This window comes from Podarcis pityusensis, assembly GCF_964106645.2.
Source record: "Podarcis pityusensis genome assembly, chromosome: 8".
NCBI classification, from domain to species: Eukaryota; Metazoa; Chordata; class Lepidosauria; order Squamata; family Lacertidae; genus Podarcis; species Podarcis pityusensis.
Genome location: NC_138033.1, coordinates 44968535 through 44988912, shown reverse-complemented (window position 1 = coordinate 44988912; position 20378 = coordinate 44968535). Strand labels below are relative to the sequence as shown.

Sequence of the window (20378 nt, the reverse complement as noted above, 5' to 3'; positions counted from 1 at the left end):
TTTCATTTGTCTTCTTTTAATTTCCTCTTATATCTCTCCCCAATCAAACAAAGATAATGAAGCAGAACACCCAAACCTTCCCTTTGTATGTACTTTCACATGCCCTGAAATACTCCCTTGTGGTGGCTGGAGGAAACTTGGGGGAGTTTTGATGTGGACCTTCCCCAATATAGTCCTATTTAGTTACTTTTCTCATGTGGATCATGTAAGGAGAATGCCTGCTCTTGTGCTCAACCAAATTGACTGTAGTTCACCAGCTATGTATTGTCATCCAGTCACATTCTTTGATATTTGGGTTTTACATGCTGAGTGTGTGACTGAAGTGAAAAGCAACTCAGTAAAGGGTGGGTGCTAATGTTTTATTCTTGTTGGAAAGTTATCTGGTGAAAGTGGAAAGGGCAGTAGTGGGTTGATATTTGGCTTTGCTTGCTTCTATGTGTTATAAATATGCATATATATATGACTTTCTATGCACTCTACTTGGTGAGTTGATATCATGGTTCTGCAACCTTAACTCTGGATGCTTGCATTTTGAAAAGGTACTGAGAAGTGGTGAAAGCAAATGCTGACATTAGGTCATGCACATTTGATACAGACAATAGCATCTGCCTTGTTTGCAAAAGGTCCCAGCATCAATCCTTGGTGTGTCCAGGTGGGGCTGTGAAAGGTTTCTGCCTGAATCCTTGGAGAACCATTGCCAATCAGAGTAAACAATGATGAGATAGATGGACCAATGGTTGGACAGTTTTCTGTGGCAGCTTTCTACACTCTTAGTAGAAAAAACAAACAAAAACAGAAGCAAACTCCATTCTTCAATAATCATGAAACTAACTGTAAATGTTTCTAATAACCCGGTGAGTCTAGTACAGGGAAAGAAATCATTCATTATAATTAGAATGCATACCTGCAAGTATTATAATATATTTAATTATAATATATAATATATAATATTCTTTTCCTATTCTACCCGATTTCATTTATTATCTTGCAATTGAAAAAGAGAGAGGATATATCAAAAAAGAAGGCATAGATGTGCATAAAATCATGCAGCTTAATATGTATGTATATATGCACACTGAGAAATAATTACTGTAATTTAAATAGATATGCAATGCATCTCACCATAGTAAGGAAGAGGATGGCCAGGTTACTTTGTGTGTCTGCTTAGTTTGCTAACAGTTAATGGGCATCTGCAAGAGTCTATCTCTCCTTTCTTAAGGCTCTTTATCTTTAAAACAGCTCTGAACCAGGCAACACTCCAAACAGAGGAATGTCATTGTAATGTATGACACATTGGCCATGCTAACTTGCTTCACATGACATATTCGAAATTATAATTAACTTATAATTGACACAGTGGGGGAAATTAGCCTGCATTTCTCACCCTCTTTCTTTTTCTCTCTTTCCACCCTCTAGGAAATAATTTGGGAATCTATCCAGAATTAAAGTGATGCGCTTAAGGAGTGTTTACATCTCATTTATGGAAAAGTACACCTGAAATTTCAAGAGGATTATATTATTCCTTTTTACTCTTCTGGTGGCCCTGTGAGAAGAAGTGTTAGATTTGTGGATACTCTGGTGCCTATACATTAACCAAAAATGAAGGTGGACAACTGTTTACATGCTACCCTTATCTGCCTGGGAATGCTGTGCTTCAGCCTTGCAATAGAGATCGGGAAATTGAATCATTTCAGGCCATCACTCCATGGTCATCATGAAAAAGGAAAGGAAGGGCAAGTTCTCCACCGTTCAAAAAGAGGATGGGTATGGAACCAGTTCTTTGTAATAGAGGAGTATACGGGACCTGATCCTGTTTTAGTGGGAAGGGTAAGAAAGCCTTTATTCTTTATCATTTGTTGCATTTTACCTATTTAGGAACTATTAAGCTGCAGTTCTATAAATCTGTGGTCCTCCAGATGTTGTTGGATGTCAGTTCCCATTATCTGCTGCCCCTATATATTCTGCCACCTGAGGCAGTTGCCTCACCTTGCCTCATAGCTGGGCCAGCCTTGCATCAAAGAGTCCCTCTGATGCCCTCGCAAGGACCATATTCTCCAGAGACAGAGCTATGTTTTGAAATGTGTACGTCTTTGTATTTTGTAATGCAGTCCTCTAACCAAATAATGCATCCATTAGAGGAAAGAGTACACAAAAATGCATATATTGGTGAAAGTAACATGCAGAAGTGCATCATAGCAAGTAAAATTGCTTGCAAAACGGTGTATATTTGCAAAACTACATACAAAAATGTACATATTTTGCAACATAAGAGCCAATTCCTGCAGTTTGAGTGGTCTTTGGTCCCCCCCAATAAAATATTTGAGGGTGCGGGGCCCCCAAAGTTGATGAGCATTGCCATTCAAATCATATGCATGCACTGTGTCATGTCATCAATTATCTGCATATTTTATTCAAGTTGGCACCCCTGTTTGGAAAAGTGTGTGTTAAAATGGTGACAAATCTTTGTAAGGCCTTTTTAAATTTAAATATGCCTATTGATGCATTTCAGTTGAAAAAATGAGAGAAACGGAAATTAACTGAAATTTACCCCTGGGTTGAACCTAGAACCTTCTGCATGAGTGATATCACCATTGAGTGATAGTCCCTCCTCAGACTTTCTCTGCTTGTCTGTATTCCCCTTTCCAGGGGAAGGTTCTTCGTGTGTATGAGCATGATGGATGATCAACATTTGTGTGGCAACTCACATGACAGAGCAGTCAGATGACTTCTCTATCACAAAAGCAGTAGAACCAGACTTTAAAAAGTCATCCTTGATAGAAGAAAACTGTGTTCATACTTGGGTTGCAGCCTGCATTTGCTCTTACCCAGAATGCAACCTATTTTTCCAAGTTATAACAGAATGTACCTTAAAAAGTGCTGCCCTGCTTACATCAAAGGACCTGCACCAGCATTAAACAGCAGGAACGGATTAACCACACTGAGTGACAATTCTTCACTATTGTACCAGCTTGAACATTTCAGGAAGCGAAGATGGTTCCCAGTCTTATACATTACTTTTTCATATCAATTCACAGAGCCAATGCCTGTAAGCATTATGAAAGTGAAGGAAGGCAAGTGGGGCTCCGATTTCATTTTATACTTTAATTGCTTTAGTGCCATTCATTAAAATATCACAATGGGCATTAAGTAGCTGAGAAATTGGAAATGAGGTAGAAGCCAATGGGTGGTTCATTTGTTGCAGCCCCATGCTTCACATACCTCCTTTTTTAAAAAGTTCAGATTAAAAGAAGTATCTGATGAATATAAAACCTTTCATAAAAGATACTCTGCTTTTTCCTCTTAATCTCAACAACTAATAATCAGTTTTACTTTCCACATTGCCCCCCCCCCCAAAAAAAAATCCCAAGTACGTTTTAAACTAATCCTTAATTCACTTTGTGAATTCTTTCTTCAGGCTATTTAAAATTACTTGTTCATTATATCCATGACAGAGATGCCCAGAAGCATCATAGAATAGGAGTGTAGAACCTTTTTTCAGCCTAGGATTCCCTTCTGGGCAAACCTTTCTGAGGCCACATGGCAGTGGTGGGCTAAGGGTTAAGGTTTTACACCTCTCTCTCTCTCTCTCTCTCTCTCTCTCTCTCTCTCTCTCTCACACACACACACACACACACCCCTCTATCCTGCATCCATACAAGGAAGAGGCCGAGGAGAAGGTGTAGCCTAGGAAGAGTCCCAAGGGGGCCATACAAAGACACATTGGGTTATCAGACTCTCTGCCCATGCTACAGAAAATCAGTTTCTGGAAACAAATAAACTCTGAGTACATATCTGGTTTCAGCCCAATAAATTTACAATATATGGGCAAAAGAAATCTGGGAACCCCAGAAATTTCATTAATATGTACAAGTCAGTGTGTTGATAAAAAGCATCTTCAAATAATAATAGTAGTAATAGTAGTAGTAATAATAATAGTAATGATGACAGTAATAATTTTATTATTTATACCCCACTCATCTGTGTGGGTTGCCCCAGCTACTCTGGGCAGCTTCCAACATGTATAAAAACATAACGAAACACCAAACATTAAAAACTTCCCAATACAGGGATTAGGAGAAAGGGATTAGGAGAAGAAGAAAAAACATGCTATCAGTGTAATGCTATCAGTGACTCCTGGTCACAATAGCAGTATTATCTCCAGTATCAGAGGCAACATGTAGCTGAATACCAGTTGTTGGAACTGCTTTTGCACTGCTGTCCTGCTTGCAGACTTCGCAGAAGAATCTAGTTGCTCACTCTAGGTAGGCTTTCAGCCTCATCCATCAAACCTCTTATGTACTTAACATTTTCTTGGCTTTGAAAACAGTAAGTGTGTATATCTTGCATTTTGCAGCTTCATTCGGACATCGATTCTGGTGATGGGAACATAAAATACATTCTCTCAGGTGAAGGAGCGGGAATCATTTTTGTCATTGATGACAAATCAGGGAACATCCATGCAACAAAGACACTGGATCGGGAAGAAAGAGCTCAGTACACATTAACGGCACAAGCTGTGGACAGGAATACCAACCGACCTCTAGAACCACCCTCAGAATTCATTGTGAAAGTTCAAGATATCAATGACAACCCCCCAGAATTTTTACATGAAAACTACCATGCCAATGTACCAGAGAGGTCTAATGTAGGTACGTAACAGAAAACATGAAATAACAGTTAGTTCGCAGGCTGACAAATGGATTTCTAGGACAATCGGTATTGAGCTGATCATCAATTATGGTTTACACTTAGGACATGAAATTTTCATTCATGCCTATTTTTCACAAATAGCATATCCGTGAGTAAACTTGTGTCTTGACTAGGGATGTCAGAGAATTCTGATGAAAGCACCAATGGGAGCAGAAATTGCCCATCTTAAGTTCTTCACCTCATGTCAAAGAGAAATCAATCCAGCAATTACTATACATATAATTGCCAGATACCATGAAATGTTGTTTTTATGAGAGGGAGCCTCTAATAAACACCCCAGATAGTAATATTAAGCAATTGCCAATGAGGTAAAAGGTGATTCAATATAATTTACTGAACAGTGTAATTCAAATAATTCATTGGACAGAGATTTCCCATAATCCCTAGCACAGCTGGTGGGTAACCAGTGGTGGTTCACTAATAATACCTCATCTAGAGAATTTGGAGTTTTCCAGTGCTTAATTAGTACATAATCTCCCAATCATTTAGTTTTGTTTTTTAAATAAAAATGAATTTTGAAAATGTTCTCCATGCTTTTAACATGCTTACTTAAATCCTGAAATGTATCACCACACCTTTCTGTTTTCAGGTACATCTGTTATTCAGGTGACTGCCTCAGATGCTGATGATCCCACCTATGGAAATAGTGCCAAACTTGTTTACAGCATCCTTGAAGGTCAGCCGTACTTTTCCGTGGAAGCACAGACAGGTGAGCAATTCTTTTTTGCTACAAGAGAAAGGTGCTTCCTGCACTCCCCAGGGTAACCGGAGCAATGCATCTTTACAAATCTGGAAATATGGTGATCAGACCTGAGCATAAATGAAAATCCAGATATTAATTCATTTTTTTTAAAGAATGGGCATGTCTATCATTCTTTATATTGCTGTGGCAAGTCCTGATACCCTTTAACAGCTGCACCAACATAATGGCATAGAAGAGTGGTAGCACATCTGCTTTGCATGTAGAAAGCCCCAGATTAAACCCCTGGTACCTCCAGAGAGTCCCATGGACTGCAAGAAGATCAAACCTATCCATTCTTAAGGAAATCAGCCCTGAGTGCTCACTGGAAGGACAGATCCTGAAGCTGAGGCTCCAATACTTTGGCCACCTCATGAGAAGAGACGACTCCCTGGAAAGACCCTGATGTTGGGAAAGATGAAGGGCACAAGGAGAAGGGGATGACAGAGGAAGAGATGGTTGGACAGTGTTCTTGAAGCAACAAACATGAGTCTGACCAAGCTGCGGGAGGCAGTGGAAGACAGGAGTGCCTGGCGTGCTCTGGTCCATGGGGTCACGAAGAGTCGGACATGGCTAAACGACTAAACAACAACAAACAACACCTCCAGACAGGACTTTGAATATCCTCTGTCTGAAGCCCTGGAGAGTCGCTTCCAGACTGAGCCACATGGACTAATGGCCTGACTCAGTGTAAGATTCCCAGAAGCTTTCAACCACAGATTCTATAATCATTGACCACTGACTACATGTGATGGGCGTCAAAAACACCTAGTGATCACCAGGCTGGGGAAGGCTGCTTTAGAAGAAAGGATGAAGTACCAACAATGGGGAAACAATACTTCTTCCTAATACCAAAGACCGTGTGATTTATCTTTGTAATTTATCTACTGTCTATAGGAGCCTTAAAATCTGCCATTGGGAGCATTTGCTTAGTTCTGACTGAGCAGTAATTAGTGTCCTGGACTTAGACTAAAAATCTAAACTAAAAACATTTTTGAATATCTGCAGTCTGATTTTGCTATAGAGCTGTAGAAGAATCTCTGAGGGGAAATGTCATTTGATCTGTAACACATTCAAGCATTGTGAGAGAGGCACATTCATATTCTGAACCACCTAGTTACAAACTTTGACAGCACCATTACTTTTCAGTTGTAGATACAGTCTGACATTTCATATCACCAACTGGCTCCAGACAATGGTTGTGCAACACGCAATTCACCAAGCAAAAGCCGTCTATTAACAATGTATTTTAGCCTGCCAAATGCTTGGGATGTGCAGACCTGTATTTTTCCTAGTCCGTAACACTTCTGCATGTCTTCACCTCTGTCTATCCCATTTCCATATTTATCTTTGGAGTTGCTTTCTTAAAATACTGAATATATAAATTAAATAAAAATCTACATGAAAAGTCACTTTTAAATATGTATTCTTAACAAACTTCCTTAATTTTAAAGATGTACTTAATGTTTCTTGAATGGAGAACTGTACTATAATAAAGTCTGTACTCAAATTTAGAACAGGAACAGAAAGTGGGTCTATATTTAACCAGGATTATTCCGGTAGCATATCCTGGCTTCATCATTGTTCTTCCCTAGTATCATGTTTAGAGCTGTTTATATATGTCTTCCAGTTTCTCAAAAGTTTTCTTTCTTCACAAAAGAAACTTCCATTTTTTCTCCCTCTTTCTCAGGGCAGTCAATTTTTAAAATAATAATTTTTGTGGGTGCTGGATTGGATTTATCATATTCAGGTCACTGTGTGTGTGTGTGTGCTCCCATTAAACATTTCTCCAGCATGCTGCAGCTTTCCCAGATGCCTATTCTTCTTGATATCAAAAAATCCCCATGGGATAAATTACCTGATAATGTCTTCCCCTGAGCTTTATTTGAAGCATCGTAAGCCAGGCAGGCTTGCTACTGAGTACATGAGTTCAGTGCGGTCACTGGTTTTATTTTAAAGGGAAGTCTAGATCATGGGAGAGTACAGGCCTCTAGAGAGATGATTTGTAGAATGAAAGAAAGGACAGTCACATACACCTCTTGGCCACCTTGATAGTAACCCACCCAGCATAATTTCTCTGAATTTTTTCTCTCCCCTTTCGTAATCTTCGAATACAATCTATTTTCTCATTAACTGGTGCAGAATAGCTGGGAAATGAGAAATCGTTGGCACAGAAATTGAAATACTTTATTGCCACTTGTACAACTTGTATACAGTGAGATTGCATGAGCACCCCCCACTCAGCTCTCTTAGTCTTAATTCCCCTCGTTTACTGACGTACACCCACCAAAACCAAAAGTCAGTTGCCCTGTTGTTATCATTCAGCAGCCTAACAGTCCACGGATAGAAGCTGTTCTTTACCCTGTTGGTGCAACTAATCTTGCTTCTGTATCTTCTGCCTGAGGGCAGGAGATCAAGAAAGTGACGGCCAGGGTATGAATCATCCCTGAGAATTTTCCTCACTCTCCTTAGGCAACGTTCTTCCGCTATTTCATCTAGCGGATTCATACCAGTCACAAGCTCTCACCAAAATCTCCTGTTCAGATAGGATCTGAACAGCTGAATATTACCCAGCCCATGTCGGGCTCATTCTCCCCTTGCTGGCAGTTGCTAGCTATGAGGAATCTGGACAAGTGCTGATGCATCTGAATATGTATGGTTCTTAGTGTAGAGTAGATGTCTAAAGAATGTTTTCTGAACCCTACTTCTGTCTTTTACCTGCAGGTATTATTAGAACTGCCCTTCCCAACATGGACAGAGAAGCAAAGGAAGAATATCATGTTGTCATACAAGCAAAGGACATGGGAGGACACATGGGAGGGCTCTCAGGGACAACCAAAGTGACAATTACACTTACTGATGTCAATGACAACCCGCCAAAGTTCCCGCAGAGTAAGTAAAGAGCATCAGAAGAGCCCTCTTACCAAAGGCCTATGCCAGGCATAGGCAAACTCCGGCCCTCCAGATGTTTGGGACTACAATTCCCATCATCCCTGGTCCTGTTAGCTAGGGATGCTGGGAATTGTAGTCACAAGCATCTGGAGGGCCGGAGTTTGCCTATGCCTGGCCTGCGCAGTCTAGCATCACCCTGTTTCTCATGTTCAGTGAGATGATTCTGGATAACCCACAAGCAATACCTTTTCCCCACTGTTGCTACACAAACACAAACACACACACACACACACACACACACACACACACACAGACACACAAGTCACTAGTATTTGGTGGCATACTACCTATGAACTAGGAGGTTCCTTATAGCCGCCATGGATAATAGCCATTTAGGGATCTATTTCCCTTGCTGTTGCCTGTTAGCAAGCAGTATTCAATAGTCCACAGACTCTGAAGTTGGTGTTGCAAGCCTTCTTAAGAATAATGCAGTGGGTTAGGTATTCAGAAAATCTTTGAGCAATCTACTATCAAAGCACACATGGAATGTCAGCTGGGTATTTTGGCCATCTTGCCTAAGTGCAGTCCTAGAAAGTCTAATCAAAAGTAAAATCTCATTGATCTTAATGGGGACTACATTTAGGTAAGAGTTTCTGGGATCATTGCAGACCAATCCAAAACCAATTAAAAAATGGCATTCTAAAAACAGTTTAAAACTCATTTTTTAAAAATTCTCTGCTTTCAAACTAATAATTTCCAGTTTGCCAGGGACATGACTTTAAACCATCATGTCCCTGGGTAAACCGGAATGGTTTAGGACATCTGTTCTAAAAGTTAATGGTGAGTGAGACTGACACACCTCACTAAGAAGGGCATTCTACAAGGGAACAAACACTGAGAAGACCCACTGGGCCTCCAATGACTGATCTCAGGGCCCAATATACATGATAGTGAGGAAAGCACTCTTTTAAGCACTTGGGTACCAAGCTGTTTAGGGCTTGTATGTTTGTGCTAATACTTTGAATCTGGCCTGGTAGCTTAGGCAGAATTTATCAGTATCACTTGAGCTCCTCTGCCTCACCCTTAAATATGTAGACACATCTATATCAAATTGAGTTTAGGAGTCATTATCAAAACACCCTCTTTAAAAAGGGGGGAGGCAAGCTTATTCATAAAAGGATTAAACAACTTCCTACTGATTCACAGTGAATTGTTGTTTTTTTCTCCCTCAAAGGCAAGATTGAAACCCAGGGGGAGGTTTTGTGCTTTGTGTCTCACTTTCAAAACATACCGGACAATGATGTTTTAAAAACATACTCCCACTGAGATCAATGGGATGTGGCAAAGACTTTTGTGGAAAGCACTGGAAAAACCTGTTAAATGAGACAGTTGAGACTGCACTGGATGAAAGCAATAAAAATATACTTGAGAAGGGGGAAAATATCCATTGTAACAAGAGAGGGATGAAAGAAATGGAATCTCACTTCTTCCAGATTGTATATTTATGAGTTTGTGCACACTGTGAAACTGACAAGGACACTGTTCTTAAAAGCAATCTCTGTTTAGATTTCATTTCTGTCCCAGTGATGCACAACAATTACATCAGCTGTTTTTCTGTGAATTATCTGACTTTTGGAGGCCCTGATTTCTTAAGTTTTTTGAGGGTTAGGTTGTTGGTTTTGATTGTGAATATCTATGCTCAAAGTATGGCATGTCAAAAATGAAGTGTGCAAACATAATTTTTGGGCCCTGTCCTTCTTTGAAATGCACACAAAAAGAAGGTGTGAATAAATGTTCTGAAACCACCCTGGGAGTTGAAGGTTGTTCTGTGATTTGTTTTTAATGTAATTTTCTCTGGATTTCTGCAGTAACACCTGCAGCATAAATTACAGCCTTCGTGTCACAATATATTCTGCATGGTCTTATAGTGCTCGTGACTGAGATTAAGACATGCATAATTGGAAGGTAATTTTCTATAATTGGTTTACAGGTGAATGAGGTGTAGTTTACAGGCTCTTGTCAGGAATGTTGGAAATAAATTCTCGAAATGCAGTGTGCTGTAGTGGTTAGTGTACCAGATTAGAACCAGTGGGATGTTGGTTCAAATCCCCCCTCAGCCATGAAGCTTGGGAAAATCACAACGTCTCTCTCATTCTAATACACCTTACAGGGTTGTTATGAGGATAGTAAGGACAAGGGTATATTGTTGGTTGTGTCAGCTGTGCTGACAGAACTTGTACTGAGGGGTAGGATAACAATTTACTTAACTAACTAAACAAATAACAAACCTTAATAAGGGCTAGCTTCTTAATCTTCATCTCAAATTGGAAAGCATACCTCATTGGAATTGAATATATTCATAAGGGCTAAGCAAAACTCAGGGAGGGGGGTTCTTTTCAAGAACATTAAAAATTGAAATATAAAACAAAATCAGTAATTTGAAAACATAGATGCCTACTAAAATCAGATTACATACCAAACTTGCATACTTAGCTAGGTTTTCTGGAACAGAAAAGGTTTCAGCACATGGTGAAAACAATGTGGTGTAGTTGTCTGCCTACTGTAAATAATGCAGTGAGAGTATTTATTAATGGGCAGGGATTTAGGCGGTAAGCTCTTTGGCTCATCATTCTTGCCTTTGCAACTCAATAAAATGGCAAGCACATTGATGATTTTATATCCCAATTTTAAGAAAAATTAGCTCCAGACCTTGGTGTTGCATTTTTAAGTCTGAAAATATGGTGGCAAAAAATAGCAAAGAAGGCAAGTAAAGCATAGCTCAAATGCACTGTGTTTTTTTTCAAATGCAAATTAGCGCTGGTAGTAACACTGCAAATGGGTTCCATTTTAAATTCCTCTCTGGGGCAGCTGACAATCTGTGCTAAGCCTTACGACGAGGGTCAAGCTGAAGTTATTTTTTGAGGGGAGAATAAAATAACACCTTCCAGTTGGTCTGCTAATCCACTGCACATAAATATAGCAACTGGTGAGCAGGTCACAGACAATGAAGTCATTATTGTGAGTGATTTAAAATTGTCATTGTCCCTACACTCACAGACTCATGTGCTAGCATTGGAATAAAGGTTATTTATATATATAGAAATATAGAAATATATATATACAAGTTGGAGGAACTACAAACCAGCATTAACCCAACTGACAGATTCAAAGAGGTTTTAGCCAGCTCTGGTAGGGAAGCATCTATCCATGCATCTGGGCACGTGCTTGAGCCACATGCTGGGGCTCCCCAATAAAAGTTGGGGAGGAAATAATTCCATCCTTGCTTGGTGAGCCTTGGGTATGAAGCCAACATGCCCACTGATTCTCTGCTGTTGAGCATACACATGCCAGGCCTAAAATACACATGCCAGGCCTAAAGGAAACTCTCCAACCCTGCCAGGTGTAAAACACTGGTAGATCCCTTAACCCAATAATGTCTCACTTTCCCTGCAATTTTCTCTTCCACTTCCTTATCTTTCTGTACTCAGTGCCCACCACAAAAAATAGAGGGATCCTAAGGCCTCCCCCCGCAAACATCCCTATTCAGTCCCTTCAACAAATGACCACCATAAGGAGAGAGGGAAGGAGGAAGGGTGCTGCAAACTCACAAGGAACAAGACAATGTGGGAGGAGAAGGCTTATAAAGCCAATCTCCCCCCATTTCCCTATTGGTCATCAGGCCTCATTTTAGAGAGAGCCGGGTGACAGCAAATACGCTCCCACCTTAGGTGCAGGAATGGGATTCACGAGTAAACCATCGTGCAGACATTTCTAAGCACACATTCCTACTCCTTGAGGTCTCGTAAGGCCAGAATGAAGGTTGGAGGTCAGATGGAACGTGTAGTTTGTGGGTAATGGGTACTCTAAATCACAACACCTTTCGGGAAGCACCAAAGGTTTTTAAGGTTGTTGTCATCATGCTCTGCCTGTTTGGGGTTGGTGTGGGTTATAATATTGTTGTCGCATTGCACTAGATTTGATCTGTTTTGACATGTCTACCAAGAAAGCCCTGAACGTCTGCCAAATAACTCCTATGCATTTGGGAGGATTGTTGAATGTGTTATGGAGGGCACTTCCAGTTCACCATCAAACCATGTGATGTGAAACTGCATTCTTAAGTACACTCAACACTTTCATGTAGCTGTGCATTGCAGAGGAAAATGAGTAGTGGCAGGTAGACTGTCAGTAGGTCTATACAGAAGTGTCCAACATACAGAAGTTATTTCCAGATGCTGTGGGATTCTGATCACCCCTGACCATAAGCCATGCTGGCTGTGACATATGGTAGTCCATTGGAGGGCAGCACATTGACTACTTCCGCACTTTGAGATGTCTTGAGTTTTAGCACTTTCTGTGCTGCCTTTTGCACATGTAGATTAACAAGTGAAAAGAATGCAAGTAAAGAAACTAATAATGGCTCATTTATTAATAAATGCTATTTGCCTAGGTGTTTATCAGATGTCAATATCAGAAGCAGCCATCCCAGGGGAGGAAGCTGGAAGAGTGAAGGCCAAAGATCCAGATATTGGAGAAAATGGCTTAGTAACTTACAACATTATTGATGGAGACGGTATAGAGATGTTTGAAATTACAACCGATTATGAGACTCAGGAAGGGGTTGTGAAGCTTAAGAAGGTAAGCAATGCGATCCTTTCATTCCTGTTAATGGATAATATACTTCATTTTCTTCCCATGCCTTGCAGAAACTATAATAGCCATAGATTATTGCTCATGGTAAGAAAATCACAGCAAATGCAGTTTTGGATAATTTGTTTATGAAGCTATGATTAACTTCCAGCATCCCATTTTACTGTTATCTGCTAATGCCTGGAGCCAGAATGGAAGGAAAGAGATTATGAGAAGAAAGCATTGATGCATAGAAGCTTCTTAACATCTTTTTAAAGTGAAGAAAGTACATTCTTCTTTTACTGATCTTCCACTTGAGAAATCAACACCATTCGTTCTTCAAAGCATATTGCGTATTAACTTGGAAATAAATGATAGGATTGCTTTGGTTATAATCAAGCATTCATTTTCAAGTTGGCAGTACGGTGTGAATTTTCGGATAATGTGAAAATTACAAGAGATTTCTTTTTGTGCCTGCTTTTCTGATGAAAACTTAATTTCTGCTGTCAATATTCCTTCCAAATGCATTCAGTACTGAGAGAAAGAAAGGGGGAGATGGGAAGAAAGGAAGCCTAGGCTGAACGGCATTATATTCCCATCAAGAGATTCAACCAGCCTAAGCCACTTATCTGGTTTCTGCTTGCAATTCAAAAATGAATTCTTTTATTGTACAGCTGATGTCACTGCTGAAATCAATCTGAACATCTAATAATGCTAAATCCCAAATGAAAGTAACTATGCTCAGTGTCATTAATGACAAACTTTTAACCAACACTGCAAACTGGTTTCACAGTATACTTTACTTGGGCTGACTGCTTCTCAGGATGTCCTAAGAGGCCACCAACTTGCATGGCTTTAAAAGAGGAATGGACAAATTCATGGAGGATATGGCTATCAGTGGCTACAAGCAAGGGTGACCATCTTATATTTTCACTGTCAGAGGCATTATGCCTCTGAATAGCAGTTGCTGAGAATCACAGGTGGGGAGCATGCTGTTGCTCTCAACCTCTGCTTGTGGGCTTCTCATGGCCATCAGGTTGGCCACTGTGAGAACCTGGGCATAAACAAGTGGCTATCAGAACTAGGAATGGGGAGAAATTTGATGTAGTCTGTGCTTTCCAAAACAATACGCAAACCAAAACACAGTCATCCTTGGAGATTTGCACTTCTCCAAATTTTGCAGTGCAGTTTTCCAAGCAAAACTTCTACAAAACTGCATATATTCATGAAAAAGCATTAAAATGAATTATATTAAGGAAAATTGTTGTCCTTAGAGAGAGCAAAGTAAAGAATGCTGGAGATGCTGGGGTGTTAATCTCTTGGTCAGCCTTGAGCCACCATACTAGGACTCAATTTCTTGACTTTAAGAAAGCCGACTTCATAAAACTTAGGGAAGTGCTGGGTGAGATCCCATGGACAGTAATACTAAAAGGAAAGGGAGTTCATGATGGCTGGGAGTTTGTTAAGAGGGAGATAGTAAAAGCACAACTTCAGGCAATACCAATGAGACGGAAACATGGAAGGTGCCTAAAGAAGCCAGGGTGGCTATCTAAAGAACTTTTAACTGAGTTAAGATTAAAAAAGGATGTGTACAAAAAATGGAAAAGGGGGGAAACCACCAAAGAGGAATTCAAACAAACAGCCAGCATGTGTAGACACAAAGTCAGAAAAGCTAAAGCACAGAATGAACTCAGGCTTGCTAGAGAGGTTAAAAGCAACAAAAAAGGCTTTTATGGGTATGTTTGTAGCAAAAGGAAGAACAAAGAAACAGTGGGGTCACTCAGAGGAGAAGATGGTGAAATGCAAACAGGGGACACAGAAAGGGCTGAACTCCTCAATGCCTTCTTTGCCTCAGTCTTCTCCGATAAAGAAAACAATGCCCGACCTGAAGAATTTGGAGCAAATGATTCAGCAGAGGAAACACAGCCCAGAATAACTAAGGTGATAGTACAAGAATACTTGGCTAGTTTAGATGTATTCAAGTCTCCAGGGCCAGATGAACTGCATCCAAGAGTATTAAAAGAACTGGTAGATGTGATCTCAGAACCACTGGCAGGCATCTTTGAGAATTCCTGGAGAACAGGCGAAGTCCTGGCAGACTGGAGGAGGGCAAATGTTGTCCCTATTTTCAAAAAGGGGAAAAGAGAGGACCCAAATAATTACCGCCCAGTCAGTCTGACATCAATACCAGGGAAGATTCTGGAGCAGATCATTAAGCAAACAGTCTGTGAGCACCTAGAAAGGAATGCTGTGATCACCAATAGTCAGCATGGATTTCTGAAAAATAAGTCATGTCAGACTAACCTGATCTCGTATTTTGACAGAATTACAAGCCTGGTAGATGAAGGGAACACAGTGGATGTAGCCTACCTTGATTTCAGCAAAGCATTTGACAAGGTGCCCCATGATATTCTTGTAAAGAAGCTGGTAAAATGAGGTCTTGACTATGCTACCACTCAGTGGATTTGTAACTGGCTGACTGACCAAACCCAAAGGGTGCTCATCAATGGTTCCTCTTCATCCTGGAGAAGAGTGACTAGTGGGGTGCCACAGAGTTCTGTCTTGGGCCCGGTCTTATTCAACATCTTTATCAACGACTTGGATGATGGACTCAAGGGCATCCTGATCAAATTTGCAGATGACACCAAACTGGGAGGGGTGGCTAACACCCCAGAGGACAGGATCACACTTCAAAACGACCTTGACAGATTAGAGAACTGGGCCAAAACAAACAAGATGAATTTTAACAGGGAGAAATGTAAAGTATTGCACTTGGGCAAAAAAAATGAGAGGCACAAATACAAGATGGGTGACACCTGGCTTGAGAGCAGTACATGTGAAAAGGATCTAGGAGTCTTGGTTGACCACAAACTTGACATGAGCCAACAGTGTGACGCGGCAGCTAAAAAAGCCAATGCAATTCTGGGCTGCATCAATAGGAGTATAGCATCTAGATCAAGGGAAGTAATAGTGCCACTCTATTCTGCTCTGGTCAGACCTCACCTGGAGTACTGTGTCCAGTTCTGGGCACCACAGTTCAAGAAGGACACTGACAAACTGGAACGGGTCCAGAGGAGGGCAACCAAAATGGTCAAAGGCCTGGAAACGATGCCTTATGAGGAACGGCTAAGGGAGCTGGGCATGTTTAGCCTGGAGAAGAGGAGGTTAAGGGGTGATATGATAGCCATGTTCAAATATATAAAAGGATGTCACATAGAGGAGGGAGAAAGGTTGTTTTCTGCTGCTCCAGAGAAGCGGACACGGAGCAATGGATCCAAACTACAAGAAAGAAGATTCCACCTAAACATTAGGAAGAACTTCCTGACAGTAAGAGCTGTTCGACAGTGGAATTTGCTGCCAAGGAGTGTGGTGGAGTCTCCTTCTTTGGAGGTCTTTAAGCAGAGGCTTGACAACCATATGTCAGGAGTGCTCTGATGGTGTTTCCTGCTTGGCAGGGGGTTGGACTCGATGGCCCTTGTGGTCTCTTCCAACTCTATGATTCTATGATTCACCATCCTCAACCTTTCTACCTTTTATAGTAACTTTTCATGTTGATAGGTTATTTCAAATATCCATATTCAATATTATAATATCATGGGTCCTTGCTTCTTAATTCCTTTAAGCTCAGATTTCCAAATTCTGAAAAATTGTGCATGCATAGGAGTCTTTTTGTTTGTGACTCTGTGTGTGCGCATGCACACACACACACACTTGACTTCTGTAAAAATAGTCATAGCACTGATTCTAATATGCCGTGCTTCTGTCTTTTTCAGCATCTTGATTATGAAACCAAAAGGACCTATAGCTTGAAGGTAGAGGCAGCCAATATACACATTGACCCAAAGTTCATCAGCAATGGACCATTCAAGGATACTGTAACTGTGAAAATTAATGTGGAGGATGCTGATGAGCCACCAATATTTTTAGCACCATCTTATATTCTGGAAGTAGAAGAGAATTTGGGCCCTGGTGCTCCAGTTGGGAGGGTTCATGCCAAAGACCCTGATGCAAAAAACAGCCTTATAAGGTATGCTTGCGAAATGGGAAGGATGGTTTCAGTGATGCCCTTATGGAAATCCCTCAAATGGCAATTTAAAAACCTGTAAAGCCATGTTGTATATATTTCCATTGCCTTGTTTGAGTTAAGCCATCCTATTCTCCTCTTTGCTTTCTCTGGTCCCTCCCCCCCCCCCCCCATGCAGATCAACAAGAATCTGGGCCAGAAAGGAAAAATCTGTGCCCCAATTTTATTTATTCTTGCAACTTGAAAGTAACCCAGGGGATGCTTTGAAAAATAACTCAGGGATGTGGTGCTCAATGCAGCCAAGATCTGCAATCTGATCATAATGGCATCACAAGCCAGGCAATTGCAGCCTTCGATAACATCACACTACATACATTGTACCAATGTTAACTATAAAGGGCACATCTGTTTTATGCTATAATAACAGTTTCAAAAGAGATGCCAGATTCCATAAAAGTTTCAGTTTTATTATGCTTTTTATATCCAACTTGTTCAGATGCCAACTGCAATGTCCAAGGCTACGGAGTCAGAGTGATACAGTTTCCCAAGACCTTAACACAGTTATCTTAGCTAATAAAGAGGCTGTATAGATAAATGTACAGTTAATGAACTAGCAATGTTTCAATAAACTGGCAAACCATGAAGCATAAAATGATGTAAATTAAGCTGACACTGGTTGTTTCCAAAATGACTTCATGGGAAATTTGAAAACATATGTGGGGAAAATGGGTTGCATCCAAATAAGTCCTATTCAGAGTAGACCCATTGAAATTAATAAACTCAAGTTAGTCATGTCAATTAACTTAAATGGATCTATTTTAAGTAGAACTAGCATTGGATACCACCCAGCATCTCCACCTTTGAGGAAAATATTCACTTTTCACACAATATAGTTAAGTATGGAAACACACATTATTGGGGTTGGGGCTCTGCTGAAAATGGCACACCCCATTGTCCAGCTCTCACCCAAATGCTAAAACATGAAATAACACCTCCATGAGGTCATGTCATCACATCATTTATGTCCTCAACTCTACTAGTGGTAAACAATGATGTGGAGCAGGTGACAAGAGAACCCAAAGCATTTGTCATGTCATGGGGTTGAGTGTTGCTAAACACCACATGGGGTTTGTATAGAACACAACAAACAAATGGATGGAAGAGGCATTTGATGCTTCCACTCCAATAATTCTGCTATCCTAATCTTATTTGGGTGTTCTAAATCACATGGTCATCGTCATATGAAATGGGGGAACAGGGGCACTGTTCATATCATCATGTTGTCCACATACTGGGTGAAGGTTTGAAGAGAGGAATCTGCTTTATTCATGTAGGTTCCCACTGTAATGTGGCACCCTGATTTCACAGATTCCAAATAATATGGGGTGGCTATGTACATAGAGGGACGCGGGTGGCGCTGTGGGTAAAACCTCAGCGCCTAGGACTTGTCGATCGCATGGTCGGCGGTTCGAATCCCCGTGGTGGGGTGAGCTCCCATTGTTCGGTCCCAGCTCCTGCCCACCTAGCAGTTTGAAAGCACCCTTAAGTGCAAGTAGATAAATAGGTACCACTTTATAGCGGGAAGGTAAACGGCGTTTCTGTGTGCTGCTCTGGTGCGGGTTCGCCGGAGCAGCTTCGTCACGCTGGCCACGTGACCCGGAAGTGTCTGTGGACAGCGCTGGCTCCCGGCCTGTAGTGTGAGATGAGCGCACAACCCTAGAGTCTGTCAAGACTGGCCCGTAGGGGCAGGGATACCTTTACCTTTATGTACATAGAGGAGGGTCCATTATTCAGGCATTCCCTCAACCTATGGAAATGGTATCAAAGGAGCCATAATGTGTTTCAGTGGTAGATGAGGAGCCAACAGTTGCATCCCTGAAGTAACATGCCTCCTGCTTCACACAATTGTAATCACATGATTCAGAATGCACCAATAGGCCACCTGTATCTCTGGCAATGCATAGCTCTACACTTGTAAGTGTTTCTTTCTGCTAAAAGACTGATATGAAACAATGGTGCTCATGTAGGTATTAGGAAAGGAAATCCATTTTGATGCTGGTGATTTAGTTAAGTGTAGTTAATTATTTTTTTATCTTGCTAAGCAGAGTGCCTCCAAACAATTTTTTCCAAAAAATAATATGTGGTACACTGTCTAGGAGACACTAAATGAATTGAATAATTCTCTAATTACTTCATTTGCATCCCCTTTTAGTTATATAATTGATCGTCACACTGACCTCGACAGATATTTCAGTATCAGCGCAGAAGATGGTTCAATTACAACCACAAAGAAACTGGATAGGGAAGATATGGCCTGGCACAATATCTCAGTGTTTGCATACGAACTCCGTAAGTATTCATCAGACAGTTATATATACTTTTCGTATAAATTATATTAAAATGCCACAGTCTCCATTTTGAGCAAAATTTGAGGTACATTTCAGGTAAATTTTGAGCCAATTTATTGGAAGACTTTTCTAAGAAAAGTTCTGAGATTCCCCCTCCCCCCAACTCCTGCAGAGTTCTTTCTTGATACTACTCACCATTTTGTAGTATGTGCATGTTGGTCATCTTAGGTCTGTGCATTGTGGAGAATGCAAAATTGTAGCCAGTCAACCAAAGCAAAAAGAAACAGAGGTGCCAGCTTTTCAAGAGGATTGGAATGTGATGCGACATTGTACGACATCCTGATGTTGCATGTGTGGCGTTTTGCAATGTCCTCTGAATATTAAGGGGGGCAGCCCCCTAAAAATATACAGTGGTATCTCAGGTTAAGTAGTTAATTCATTCTGGAGGTCCGTACTTAACCTGAAACTGTTATTAACCTGAAGCACCACTTTAGCTAATGGGGCCTCCTGCTGCTGCAGTGCCACCGGAGCCCGATTTCTGTTCTCATCCTGAAGCAAAGTTCTTAACCTGAAGCACTATTTCTGGGTTAGCGGAGTCTGTAACATGAAGCGTATGTAATCTGAAGCGTATGTAACCTGAGGTACCCTTGTATATTTGGGGGGCTGAAACTGCTCCAGCCCATCGGAGTTGGTGCCTATGGCAAGAAATGAACTTTGGAGGAGTGTTCTTAATGGGGGAGAAAGAAAATGTACTAACAGGGAGCCTTAACCCACAAGAAACTGCTGGATAACTTACCCTTAGAGAAATTCAGTGAAATGTTACCCAGTTTCTTTATCCATGATTGCCCAGGCAGGTGCATTATGTGGCCCATGAGAGCCAGACTGTACAACCAAATCAGGCCAAACCTTTATTGACGGCAGCAGGCAGGGCAAGGGTTGGCATGGCATTGGTTTCCAGGATCAGTTCATCATTCCACAAGCTCATGTTGATATAATGGATCCACTGGGTTTGGATCGCTCCAAACCTGTGTGATGGGAG

At 40.9% G+C, this 20378-nt stretch overlaps 1 protein-coding gene across 1 annotated transcript in view; it reads left to right on the top strand.

The window, feature by feature from the left end:
- The first annotated feature begins 1416 nt into the window (after positions 1-1416).
- The window catches only part of CDH11 (cadherin 11), a 33714-nt gene continuing 14752 nt past the window's right edge, over positions 1417-20378 (top strand). The window contains exons 1-7 of the mRNA XM_081018462.1: positions 1417-1827; positions 4355-4649; positions 5300-5419; positions 8174-8341; positions 12789-12976; positions 16741-16994; positions 19204-19340. Of these exons, the coding sequence (XP_080874588.1) occupies positions 1600-1827; positions 4355-4649; positions 5300-5419; positions 8174-8341; positions 12789-12976; positions 16741-16994; positions 19204-19340 (1390 nt within the window). The 5' untranslated portion in view covers positions 1417-1599. The remainder of the gene's footprint in view (positions 1828-4354; positions 4650-5299; positions 5420-8173; positions 8342-12788; positions 12977-16740; positions 16995-19203; positions 19341-20378) is intronic.